The sequence below is a fragment of the Lithobates pipiens genome, unplaced genomic scaffold (genome assembly GCF_037356315.1).
Source record: "Lithobates pipiens isolate NorthernLeopardFrog02 unplaced genomic scaffold, aLitPip1_a1.2 Scaffold_8, whole genome shotgun sequence".
Classification (NCBI taxonomy): Eukaryota; Metazoa; Chordata; class Amphibia; order Anura; family Ranidae; genus Lithobates; species Lithobates pipiens.
The window spans coordinates 468,551,108-468,564,828 of record NW_027507903.1 but is presented as its reverse complement, the minus strand read 5'-3'; the positions used below and the strand labels follow the sequence as shown (position 1 = coordinate 468,564,828).

At 39.7% G+C, this 13,721-nt stretch overlaps 1 protein-coding gene across 1 annotated transcript; it reads left to right on the top strand.

The window, feature by feature from the left end:
- The first annotated feature begins 3,181 nt into the window (after nt 1-3,181).
- On the top strand, nt 3,182-9,321 carry LOC143960224 (uncharacterized). Its single transcript, XM_077468570.1, has 4 exons — nt 3,182-4,104; nt 4,191-4,350; nt 8,430-8,580; nt 8,700-9,321. The coding sequence occupies exons 1-4, from the start codon at nt 3,924-3,926 to the stop codon at nt 9,261-9,263; spliced, it is 1,056 nt and encodes a 351-aa protein (XP_077324696.1). The 5' UTR covers nt 3,182-3,923; the 3' UTR covers nt 9,264-9,321.
- The last annotated feature ends 4,400 nt before the right edge of the window (nt 9,322-13,721 follow it).

The window sequence follows — 13,721 nt, the reverse complement described above, 5'->3', positions numbered from 1 at the left end:
CAGAAAGAACAGGGTCCTAAAAAGTGACCCAAAGTCAAACTTTACATATTTTAAAATGGTGTGAAAAGGCAGGAAAAGGTTAAAAAAAACATTTTATATATATATATATATATATATATATAGAGAGAGAGAGAGAGAGAGAGAGAGAGAGAGAGAAATATACAGTATAAAATGTGTCCTGACGAAGCCTAATGGCGAAACTCATTGACTCACGCATTATTTTTGTATATCCTCATTGTTTACTGTGCCACTAAAGTCCAACTGTGGGTCACTTTTTAGGACCTGTTCTTTCTGTATTCCCTAGGCTTATGACATCATGCACAGCTCTTTCTCTCTCACTCTCTTGAGAGTTTTCCAGGAAGGGGTGAGTTATTAAAGGGCCAATGAGAGTTGCAGAGCTGGAGGTGTGCCTCTGTGTAAATCCAGAAAGTGAACAGGCAGCAGCTTCAGATGCCCACAGTTACAATGGTTGCAGCCAGACTCAGTGGATTTCTGCAGCATATTTGGCAAGTACAGAATCACTGTATGTAGAAAAAAAATATGCAAAGTGGTTGGAGGGAAGCTTCAGAATGGCAAAGATGTTTTTTATTAAAAATTATGTGAGAAAACTGCAGTTCCTCTTTAAGCTACACAGGTGTTTGCAGTCTACAACTTAATACCAGGTGTGTCAGTGGGGACCAAGCAGTTTAAGGAGCCATGGTAGAACAGGGAACACATCAAACCAAGCGGCTTCTTCAGGAGTAGTCATACATTGTCAAATAAATAAATAGAGAATTCTGTAAAGCCAGTGACAATAGTAGCATGACTTTCAGGCAATCGGAGAGCTAGTCATGGGTATACTACGGGGAGGTGGAGCATTGTAAATTTGGCAGGGGATCAAACCCTGCATCAATAATGGGGAAATTAATTTTGGGTAGAGATGTTCTTTAATACCATTTACTAAAGTAAAAAAAAAAAAAATTCAATAAATAAAGTGTCACATGCAAAACATTCTCTGCTGTTCCGTTCAAGGTTTGTTTTTGTATAGTTGGCAAAAACTGAAAAAAAAAAAAAAAAAGCATACTAAAGGGCAACGCTCGGCACATAATTGCTTAACGTACAGTTTTAAAACCATGTCATTAATCACAAATCTATTTATAAACCCTACCTGTGACATGCAATTTAATAGCATAGCGATCATAGTAAATTCCTCCTGAAATGTATACTCCGCAGATCTGAATTATGTGTTGATTATAAGCAGACCAACATTTCAGTAAAATCTAGTAGACGAAAGAGAATTTTATAGTTGTGCATAAATCTTCTTGCCCAAAAAATCAAATTAGTACAGAGACCCTAGAATTCATAAAGACTGGCACGGACCGATTGTGCGAAAGTGTCTCTCATGCTTTCTAAAAGTGGTGAAGAATTACCCAAATCCATGTACCTAGCTACTTTTAGAATGCATGAGACACTTTTGCAAAATCTGAGCCAGTTTTTCTCTTTATACGCCAAGAGAGTTGGTCTTAAATAGCTCCACTTTTACAGTTGACGCATTCAAAGCGGTTGTTTTACAAGGTGAGGGTTCACATATACTATAACCCTTTCTGTAAATTTGAAGAGGAACTGCCTTATTATGCTTGCATAATTTGTAATAAAAACAGCTTCCCTCCAACCGCATTGCACATTATTTTATATATACTGTGATTCTGTACTTGCTAAATATGCTGCAGAAATCTCCCTTCACCAAGTCTGGCTGCAGCCATTTTAACTGTGGGCAGCTGAAGATGTTGCCTGTCCACTTCCTGGATTTACACAGACACACAGAGGCACACCTCGAGCCCTGCAGCCCTGCAGCTCTCATTTGCCCTCTTATGAATTACCCCTCCCCCTTCCTGACAAACTCTCACGAGAGTGAGAGAGAGCTGTGCATGATGATATCAGCCTAGACTAATGACCAGACAAGAAACAGGAAGTGGGCTGTATATCAAAAGTTTAAATAACAAGGGCAGAAGATTTAATAGATGGAAAGATGACAAAATTACTAAAGTTCTGCTTTAACCGATTCACTTCCTTTTTTTCCACAAATAGAGCTTTCTTTTGGGGGTATTTGATCACCTCTGCAGTTTTAATTTTTTGCGCTATAAACAAAAAAAGAGTGAGAATTTTGAAAAAAAGCTATATTTTTGACTTTTTGCTATAATAAACATCCCCCAAAAATATATATATAAAAAAACAACATTTTTGCTCAGTTTAGTTTCTGATATGTATTCTACATATTTTTGGTAAAAAAAAAAAAATCACAATAAGCGGATATTGATGGGTTTGCACAAAAGTTATAGCGTCTACAAAATAGGAGATAGTTTTAATGCCATTTTTATTATTTTATTTTTTATTTTTATTAGTAATGGCAGCGATCTCCGTTTTTTTATCATGACTGCAACATTATGGCGGACACATCGGACACTTTTGACACTATTTTGGGACCATCAGTGCTATAAAAATGCATTGATTACTGTGTAAATGACACTGGCAGGGAAGGGGTTAAACACTCGGGGGCGATGAAGGGGTTAAGTGTGTCCTAGAGAGTGATTCTAACTGTGGGGGGGATGGGCTACCACTCACGTGACAGTGATCTCTGTCATGTCACTAGGTAGAAAGGGGAAATGCTTTGTTTACTGCATTTCCCCATTCTGCGGCTCCGTGACATGACCGCCAGGACAATGGCGGACATGTGGCCGGTGGGCTCATGCCCGTTAGCCCCACCAATTAAAGGAGACATACAGGTATGCCCATTTGCCCACTGCTGCCATTGTGCCGACGTATATCGGCGTGCAGTGGTTGGCAAGTGGTTAAAGTATAACTAATGGCAATTTTTTTTTTGGATAGGGTGCAGAGGGAAACCCTGTCAGTTTTTATTGCTGCCTGGGCCCCTCTGAGGGAGATTCATCCTCTCTGGTTTAATTGTCAAAGCTTAATTGAACAAGCTGAAATTAGAAGCTTATTGGCTAGCATACAGATTTTGCACTTTCCAGTTTTAGTAAATTAAGCCCTGTTTGTCCAGTTTACCATGATCATTGAAAGCGGAAGTAAAAGAAAGCCCCAAATTTTGAGTTGTCATCAGAAAAGTAATATAGGGGAAATCTTTCAATGTGGACACTAGTTCCGGTGACCTTGAGGTCCCCAAGGGATTCCCTTAGGCCTCATGCACACGAGACGCAGTTAAACGCGCGTTCAGATGCAGTTGGACAGTTTTTTCAACTGCACCTGAACTCATTCAATGTTATCCTATGTGTCCATGCACACAGTCTCGTTTTTTTGCGTTTATATGCAGTTGCGTTTAATCTCGTTTTTCCAGAAGCAAAAAAATGCGTTCAGAGACAAAAATTTCTGCGTTTCAGACGCAAAACGGGGCTAAACGCGGCTAAACGCGGCTGAACGCGGCAACCGCGTTTAGCCGCGTTTGCGTTTATATGCGTTTTTAAAGGAACCCAATTTTTGGTACCTGAAAATTCTGAAATATGATTTAAACTCATAGAAAACAATAAAAAATGTTAGGAAAAAGTTGTAATTACTTTATATAATTCATAGAGTGTATTTACTTTGTGACACAATCCCATAATATCTCTAGTGTTTCCATTAGCTTGTACAATGAGGAATTCCTTCACTTCTTTGCCCCAAATACTCATCCAATTTCTAATCTAATCAGTGGCTCCACCTAGTCTGGCCAAGCCATAGCATTGTCATAGAAAAACTTAATGTCTAGTCAGCCCCCCTCCCCCACCATGTTTCCATGTAGAACACACATCCTTCATGAAACTGAAACTTTTTTCCACAAGCCACCCCCCTTCCCCCAAGCTAGGCTTGTCCACACCTTGGATTGCCATCTTTGAAGACACATCTCCTACACCTTGGATTGCCAGCTTTGAAGAAACATCTCCTAAAAAATGACTTCTGATGTGAGCCAAAACAACTTGATTGAAGTAATTCAAAATTATGTACAATTATGGGACAAATCCCATGAATTGTACCCTGACCGGATTGCCAAACAGAGGACATGGGAAAATTTGGCCAAAGACTTGACCCCAAACTGGGAAGACCTCTCCAGATCCCAGCAAGAAACTCGAGGTAAGTTCAATCTATATTTGGTCAAAATTTTGGGGTATGTTAATTTGTATTTTCAGTTTTTAAGTTTATTTTTAATCATTGCACAGTGGCATCATTTCAAAAAAGATGGAGATCTTTGGCCGACAGAGTAAAGAGAGATCTAAAAAAAGAAAAAGAATCAAACCGCAGTGGAGCCCAATCCACCTACAAAACCCACCCCTTGACTGTCCAATTGTCTTTTTTGAGGGACAGTTTAATTTCAAGAGCGTAAGTAAACTTAAATTTATTTATCAATTTATATTATTTTGTAACATTAATTTTTTTTTTAAAAGTAAAATTTTTAAAATTTTAACTTGAGATCTAAATTCTTAATTTTTTTATTTTAATATATGTTATTTATATTTTTAATTTTTCTATTATAATTTTTTCGGTATATTTTTTGTACAATTTTCTCTATTTTTTGTGTTTAAAATAGATTCTAATACATTTTTAATTTTTTTATTTTTTGAAGATAAATTTTAGACTGGATAATATAATATCCGTTAATATATTAAATTTAATTGTCAGATAATTGTGTTTAGTATGCATGTATGTATGTATTTATGTATGCATCTCAACCCACTGTCCCTCTCCATCACCCCCTCCTCTTCTCATATTCTATCTCACTCAGCCTCTCTCACTCCCTCCTCCATCTTTATTTCATTCAGTGCCTCTCCACCCCCCTCTCTCCCTCTGCTATTCTACTCCCTCTCCCCCCTCTCACTCCCTCCTCCCTTAGTTCAGTCACTGCCTTTCCACCTCTCTCTCTCTCTCCCTCTGATCTTCTCACTCACTCACTCTAGTCCCCTCACCCTCCCCCTTCTTTCTTCATACACCTCTCCTCCTGGTCCTCCTTTCTCTCCATCTCCCATCCATTAACCTTTAAGTTATGTTAGGGGTTAGTGCTTAAGGGTGACAGTAAGGAAAGGGCATTGGTTATAGCTAAGGTCAAGGTTAAAGGGTTAGGGATTATGATTCGGTCCGGTGGTTATGGAGTATGGGTAGTGCTGAGGGTTATCAAATAGGGATTAGTGTTAGCAGGTAGGATTTTAGTTACCAAATAGGGGTTACTGTTACCAAATCGGGGTTAGGGTTAGCAATTGGGGTTTAGGGTTAGGGTTAGCAATTGTGGTTTAGGGTTAGGGTTATCAATTTCGGTTTAGGGTTAGCAATTAGGGTTAGGGATAGTGTCAGCAATTAGGGTTTATGGTTACCAAATCGGGGTTAGGGTTAGCAATTGGGGTTTAGGGTTAGGGTTAGCAATTGTGGTTTAGGGTTAGGGTTATCAATTTCGGTTTAGGGTTAGCAATTAGGGTTAGGGATAGTGTCAGCAATTAGGGTTTATGGTTACCAAATCGGGGTTAGGGTTAGCAATTGGGGTTTAGGGTTAGGGTTATCAATTTAAGTTTAGGGTTAGCAATTAGGGTTAGGGTTAGTGTCAGCAATTAGGGTTTATGGTTACCAAATCGGGGTTAGGTTTAGCAATTGGGGTTTAGGGTTAGGGTTAGCAATTGGGGTTTAGGGTTAGGGTTAGCAATTTCGGTTTAGGGTTAGCAATTAGGGTTAGGGTTAGTGTCAGCAATTAGGGGTTACTGTTACCAAATCGGGGTTAGGGTTATCAATTGGGGTTTAGGGTTAGGGTTAGCAATTGTGGTTTAGGGTTAGGGTTATCAATTTCGGTTTAGGGTTAGCAATTAGGGTTAGGGATAGTGTCAGCAATTAGGGTTTATGGTTACCAAATCGGGGTTAGGTTTATCAATTGGGGTTTAGGGTTAGGGTTAGCAATTGTGGTTTAGGGTTAGGGTTATCAATTTCGGTGTAGGGTTAGCAATTAGGGTTAGGGATAGTGTCAGCAATTAGGGTTTATGGTTACCAAATCGGGGTTAGGGTTAGCAATTGGGGTTTAGGGTTAGGGTTATCAATTTAGGTTTAGGGTTAGCAATTAGGGTTAGGGTTAGTGTCAGCAATTAGGGTTTATGGTTACCAAATCGGGGTTAGGTTTAGCAATTGGGGTTTAGGGTTAGGGTTAGCAATTGGGGTTTAGGGTTAGGGTTAGCAATTTCGGTTTAGGGTTAGCAATTAGGGTTAGGGTTAGTGTCAGCAATTAGGGGTTACTGTTACCAAATCGGGGTTAGGGTTATCAATTGGGGTTTAGGGTTAGGGTTAGCAATTGTGGTTTAGGGTTAGGGTTATCAATTTCGGTTTAGGGTTAGCAATTAGGGTTAGGGATAGTGTCAGCAATTAGGGTTTATGGTTACCAAATCGGGGTTAGGTTTATCAATTGGGGTTTAGGGTTAGGGTTAGCAATTGTGGTTTAGGGTTAGGGTTATCAATTTCGGTTTAGGGTTAGCAATTAGGGTTAGGGATAGTGTCAGCAATTAGGGTTTATGGTTACCAAATCGGGGTTAGGGTTAGCAATTGGGGTTTAGGGTTAGGGTTATCAATTTCGGTTTAGGGTTAGCAATTAGGGTTAGGGTTAGTGTCAGCAATTAGGGTTTATGGTTACCAAATCGGGGTTAGGTTTAGCAATTGGGGTTTAGGGTTAGGGTTAGCAATTGGGGTTTAGGGTTAGGGTTATCAATTTCGGTTTAGGGTTAGCAATTAGGGTTAGGGATAGTGTCAGCAATTAGGGTTTATGGTTACCAAATCGGGGTTAGGTTTATCAATTGGGGTTTAGGGTTAGGGTTAGCAATTGTGGTTTAGGGTTAGGGTTATCAATTTCGGTTTAGGGTTAGCAATTAGGGTTAGGGATAGTGTCAGCAATTAGGGTTTATGGTTACCAAATCGGGGTTAGGGTTAGCAATTGGGGTTTAGGGTTAGGGTTATCAATTTCGGTTTAGGGTTAGCAATTAGGGTTAGGGTTAGTGTCAGCAATTAGGGTTTATGGTTACCAAATCGGGGTTAGGTTTAGCAATTGGGGTTTAGGGTTAGGGTTAGCAATTGGGGTTTAGGGTTAGGGTTATCAATTTCGGTTTAGGGTTAGCAATTAGGGTTAGGGTTAGTGTCAGCAATTAGGGTTTATGGTTAGCAAATCGGGGTTAGGGTTAGCAATTGTGGTTTAGGGTTAGGGTTATCAATTTCGGTTTAGGGTTAGCAATTAGGGTTAGGGTTAGTGTCAGCAATTAGGGTTTATGGTTACCAAATCGGGGTTAGGGTTAGCAATTGGGGTTTAGGGTTGGGGTTATCAATTTCGGTTTAGGGTTAGCAATTAGGGTTAGGGTTAGTGTCAGCAATTAGGGTTTATGGTTACCAAATCGGGGTTAGGTTTAGCAATTGGGGTTTAGGGTTAGGGTTAGCAATTGGGGTTTAGGGTTAGGGTTATCAATTTCGGTTTAGGGTTAGCAATTAGGGTTAGGGTTAGTGTCAGCAATTAGGGTTTATGGTTACCAAATCGGGGTTAGGGTTAGCAATTGGGGTTTAGGGTTGGGGTTATCAATTTCGGTTTAGGGTTAGCAATTAGGGTTAGGGTTAGTGTCAGCAATTAGGGTTTATGGTTACCAAATCGGGGTTAGGTTTAGCAATTGGGGTTTAGGGTTAGGGTTAGCAATTGGGGTTTAGGGTTAGGGTTATCAATTTCGGTTTAGGGTTAGCAATTAGGGTTAGGGTTAGTGTCAGCAATTAGGGTTTATGGTTACCAAATCGGGGTTAGGGTTAGCAATTGGGGTTTAGGGTTAGGGTTATCAATTTCGGTTTAGGGTTAGCAATTAGGGTTAGGGTTAGTGTCAGCAATTAGGGTTTATGGTTACCAAATCGGGGTTAGGGTTAGCAATTGGGGTTTAGGGTTAGGGTTATCAATTTCGGTTTAGGGTTAGCAATTAGGGTTAGGGTTAGTGTCAGCAATTAGGGTTTATGGTTACCAAATCGGGGTTAGGGTTAGCAATTGGGGTTTAGGGTTAGGGTTAGCAATTTCAGTTTAGGGTTAGCAATTAGGGTTAGGGTTAGTGTCAGCAATTAGGGTTTATGGTTACCAAATCGGGGTTAGGTTTAGCAATTGGGGTTTAGGGTTAGGGTTATCAATTTCGGTTTAGGGTTAGCAATTAGGGTTAGGGTTAGTGTCAGCAATTAGGGTTTATGGTTACAAACTTGGGGTTAGGGTTAGCAATTAGGGATAGTTTTTGGTTTAATTTCGGGCTTAGGGTTTAGGGTTTGTATTGAGTAGTTGGGTTAGTGTTATGTCTACGTTTTTTTTTTTAGGTTGGTGGGTGGGGGTTTGGTGTTAGGGGATAGGCTTAGGGTTGTGAAAAATAAAATAATAAAATTTTAAAATGTGCACATGTCTAACTGTACTTAAACCTTATTATTTAAAGGACAACATCCAACATTTCAGAGGATGAAGGCAGTGTCCATCAGGATATAGTAAATGAGATGGAGGATGTGCCAAGTGCATCACAAGCGAGTTTATCTTTGGCTACAGTTCCAATTTCACGCGACCGTGAAACACCGGTTGCTTCTATACAGGTATAACACAACCTATGGTCTCTGATTTTTTATAGAAAAAGAATGTATCATCATTACTTTTGGTCATATAAGTGCAAGATGTATATGTCAATAACTGTATGTATTTTATTTTATTCAAGGGTGATCGCAGTCGATCTCCTGCAAGAAGCAGGCCAAGGGGGCGTCGGTCGCGTGACGTAGACCAGGAACCGACCAGGGTGGAAACCAACATTATTAATTTAGTAGAAGAGCTACGCCAGGAACGACATCGGAGCGATGTCTTCCTGGACCTAAATAATGGGCGCAGTATTTTTTGCCGTAGCCTATATGTAATTCTTGAACAATTGTCTGAAGACCGCGAGCGGCAATGCCGTGAAAACATTTATTGTTATATCGTGGCATGTCTAAATGCAGAAAGACAGTCGCGGCCCCCACCGCCACTGAACATTGTCCAAGGGGGGATGCAGAATACTCCTTTCATGGATATTCCAATCCAACGAGGTTCATCATATAGCCAGGGAGTTACAGGTAACGTCCTACACACACAGAGACCGCCAGCACAATATGCAATGTCGTCAACAATTGGCACACCATTTATGCCACAGACAATGTCCCAGCTCCCACCCCTTCAGCCACGGATGGGTAATCCTTCCCCCGTTGACGAAAGTTCACAGGATAACTACGGGACATATCATAACTTATAATTTAATTATTACAATTTGTTTTTTTTCCTTTATTGATCATATTATTAGTTAGCACTTTTCACACTCTTTTGCACTAAATTTTTTTGATATTTGCACTGTTTGAAAAAATGTTTGATTTTGAATAAATATTATACTGTTTGCACTTTTTGATTATAATGTATTTTATATTTTGTTTCAATTTTAGATTTTAAATTTTCTTTTAATAAAGAAATAATATTTGAAAATTATGAATTGGTGTCCATAAATATTAGATGTGTGGATAAGTTGAAATGTAATGAAATCTTTTATTTATATACATTTATATATATTTTTGGTGGCTCTATATTTAGAGAAGTGTTACATTATCACATCCTTTGTTTAATCTAAGACATTATAATCCCATAAGGTTTTACGAGATTACAGTATTCATGCCCATTCTCCATAATTTAAAGTGTTTATCGATGGTTATAATACAGTAACCTAGAAATTATATTAAAAAATAATTAGCAAGTGAAACAAAGTAACATGCTTAAATTAAAAAATGTAAATATAATTAAAAATTGGGACAAAGAAAAAATCCTTTATTGAAACTGAATGAACCACAGTAGCATTTTTCAAAAATGTCAATAACTTTGAGGTAGCAATCAGACTAAATATGGGTATCCTGCCAGGGCACGCTACCAACAGGTGAAACAAAGTATTCTGCAAAATTGTTTCGAATGGTCATTGCTCTGGCTGTTGGGCGTAGGTCCATGTATTGAATGTTCTGATTGGTGTTGGGAGGGGCAGGATCTGTGGATATTCTATCATTTTCAATTACAAAGTTATGGAGAACACAGCATGCAAGTACTACTTGGATAGCGTTTTCAACATCTAACTGCATTGTACTTAGTAGTACCCGCCATTTTCCTGCACTTATCCCAAATGCACATTCCACAACGCGTCTTGCACGACTTAGTCTGTAATTGAAGATTTTTTCTTGATAACTATGTCCTTGTCCACTGTATGGTCTCATTATATTTTCTGAAAGCCCGAATGCCTCATCAGCCACAATGACAGCAGGTAGTATGGGCTCTGTAGTGTTGGGAAGAGGCCTCCAACCCGGAATTCCAAAGCAACCTTCATGTATTCGACGGCCCATGGACGATTCTCTAAAAATACGAGAATCCCCTTGACTGCCGTATGCTCCAACATCAACACATATAAATTTAGATTTGGCGTCAGCTAGTGCAAGCAACACAATTGAAAAATATTTCTTATAATTAAAGTACATAGAGCCCGACTTTGGTGGCTTTTTGACGCGTACATGTTTGCCGTCCAGTGCTCCAATACAATTTGGGAAGTTAGTTTTTTCCCAAAATTCATTAATTATGTTCTGCCACATACACTGTGTTGGAACTGGCATTACCTCTCTGTGTAGCACCTCCCAAAGTATAGTGCTGGTTTCTCGTACGACTTTGGAAATAGTGGAAACGCCCATTAAAAAATAATGATGTAGAGATGCATATGATTGACCGGTTGCCAGAAACCTAAATTTTAAAAAATAATAATTTATTAGATATAATGTCTTCATTAATAACAAGGATAAATATATATTTTTTCAATATAATAAAATGAATACTGTATATACGTGAATCAATGTTTTAAAGCACATTGTTTTGGAGCTGAATATGGCACCATAGGATTATGCTGCAGTCATGCACTTTTCTGCATCAGAGAATCAATTTTTGAGACCCGAAATGGGGGCCCATATCTTGGGGCCACTTATTGCCAGGAACCCCAAATTCGGTATGCTGACACTGTGGACCTAGGACAACAACATATCCAAATTTGAGGATCCTCTCACTAAGTGGCCCCGAGATAGGGGGCCCTAAAGTAGGGTCGCAAAAATGTCATGCACTTTTCTGCATCAGAGAATGACATTTTGCGACCCGACTTTGGGGGCCCATATCTTGGGGCCACTTATTGCCAGGAACCCCAAATTCGGTATGCTGACACTGTGGACCTAGGACAACAACATATCCAAATTTGAGGATCCTCTCACTAAGTGGCCCCGAGATAGGGGGCCCTAAAGTAGGGTCTCAAAAATGTCATGCACTTTTCTGCATCAGAGAATGACATTTTGCGACCCGACTTTGGGGGCCCATATCTTGGGGCCACTTATTGCCAGGAACCCCAAATTCGGTATGCTGACACTGTGGACCTAGGACAACAACATATCCAAATTTGAGGATCCTCTCACTAAGTGGCCCCGAGATAGGGGGCCCTAAAGTAGGGTCTCAAAAATGTCATGCACTTTTCTGCATCAGAGAATGACATTTTGCGACCCGACTTTGGGGGCCCATATCTTGGGGCCACTTATTGCCAGGAACCCCAAATTCGGTATGCTGACACTGTGGACCTAGGACAACAACATATCCAAATTTGAGGATCCTCTCACTAAGTGGCCCCGAGATAGGGGGCCCTAAAGTAGGGTCGCAAAAATGTCATGCACTTTTCTGCATCAGAGAATGACATTTTGCGACCCGACTTTGGGGGCCCATATCTTGGGGCCACTTATTGCCAGGAACCCCAAATTCGGTATGCTGACACTGTGGACCTAGGACAACAACATATCCAAATTTGAGGATCCTCTCACTAAGTGGCCCCGAGATAGGGGGCCCTAAAGTAGGGTCTCAAAAATGTCATGCACTTTTCTGCATCAGAGAATGACATTTTGCGACCCGACTTTGGGGGCCCATATCTTGGGGCCACTTATTGCCAGGAACCCCAAATTCGGTATGCTGACACTGTGGACCTAGGACAACAACATATCCAAATTTGAGGATCCTCTCACTAAGTGGCCCCGAGATAGGGGGCCCTAAAGTAGGGTCGCAAAAATGTCATGCACTTTTCTGCATCAGAGAATGACATTTTGCGACCCGACTTTGGGGGCCCATATCTTGGGGCCACTTATTGCCAGGAACCCCAAATTCGGTATGCTGACACTGTGGACCTAGGACAACAACATATCCAAATTTGAGGATCCTCTCACTAAGTGGCCCCGAGATAGGGGGCCCTAAAGTAGGGTCTCAAAAATGTCATGCACTTTTCTGCATCAGAGAATGACATTTTTCGACCCGACTTTGGGGGCCCATATCTTGGGGCCACTTATTGCCAGGAACCCCAAATTCGGTATGCTGACACTGTGGACCTAGGACAACAACATATCCAAATTTGAGGATCCTCTCACTAAGTGGCCCCGAGATAGGGGGTCCTAAAGTAGGGTCGCAAAAATGTCATGCACTTTTCTGCATCAGAGAATGACATTTTGCGACCCGACTTTGGGGGCCCATATCTTGGGGCCACTTATTGCCAGGAACCCCAAATTCGGTATGCTGACACTGTGGACCTAGGACAACAACATATCCAAAGTCGGGTCGCAAAATGTCCTGCACTTTTCTGCATCAAAGATACATGGCCTCAAAGTCAACTGTGACCATCAGCGGCAATATAATTTGGTCATTAGGGTTAGGGTTAGGGTTATTGTTTATGATTTTTTGGTTGGGTTGTTTAGGGTTAGGGTTTGTGTAAGGGATATGGTTAGCTGTTAGGGGTGGGGTTAGTGTTAGGGGTTAGGGTTAGTCTTAGGGGTTAGGTTAGGGTTAGTGTTAGTGTTATTGTTTAGGGTTAGGATGAATGGTTATTGTTAGGATTATGGATATTTTAATAAGGCATTAAAAAATATAATAATACCATATACTGCAGCAATAAATTTAAATATATTAATCAGTACATATTTGACGATGAAAATATATTAAAAAATTGGTCAAATAAATAGAAAAAAATTATAAAAAATCTAATTAACATACATTTGATTTTTAAAAAATCAATTTGAAAATAGAAAAAAATAATAAAAACATATTAAGATTAAAAAATAAATAATTAACTATTTTAAAATTGTTTTATATTAATATATTGTATGAAAACATGTTAAAAATTGGGAGAATTAAATTTTATAGATTTGAAATAATTGGAAAATTTACTATAAATAGACATAATTTTTTTTTAAAAGGACAGAGAAAGTTTTTAAAGTGTGCATCTATAGATAAATATATTTTTAAAATATATACACATACCTGATCGTTACCAACAGTCGTTCCTCTGGTGACACACTGTTTCTCATATTGGTGTCCACGAATGTCAGACCAGGTCGTACTTTTTCTAAAAGCAGATCAAATGTGACAATGGTCATCCGGCTAAAATTAAAAAACTTGTCGGGGTAGGTACGCAGCTGAACATACATGTTTGTGAAATATCCAAGGGACATTCGCTGTCCCATCAACGGATGGGTCCAATATCGACGAGCTCTGACTCTGGACCTCTCACGAAATTTGCGACGACGTTGCTGTCTCATCAAGAGCAACATCAGGAGCATTTCCTGACATATATTCAATATGGGATCCATTTCAAAATATATACTACAGAAAGAGAGGCAAA

Bases quoted from the DNA above. Each gene is read 5' to 3' on its own strand.
- LOC143960224 (XM_077468570.1), top strand. From the start codon at position 3,924: ATGACTTCTGATGTGAGCCAAAACAACTTGATTGAAGTAATTCAAAAT. The intron at 4,105-4,190 runs GTAAGTTCAATC...ATCATTGCACAG, and splicing joins ATCCCAGCAAGAAACTCGAG to TGGCATCATTTCAAAAAAGA. The intron at 8,581-8,699 runs GTATAACACAAC...ATTTTATTCAAG, and splicing joins CACCGGTTGCTTCTATACAG to GGTGATCGCAGTCGATCTCC.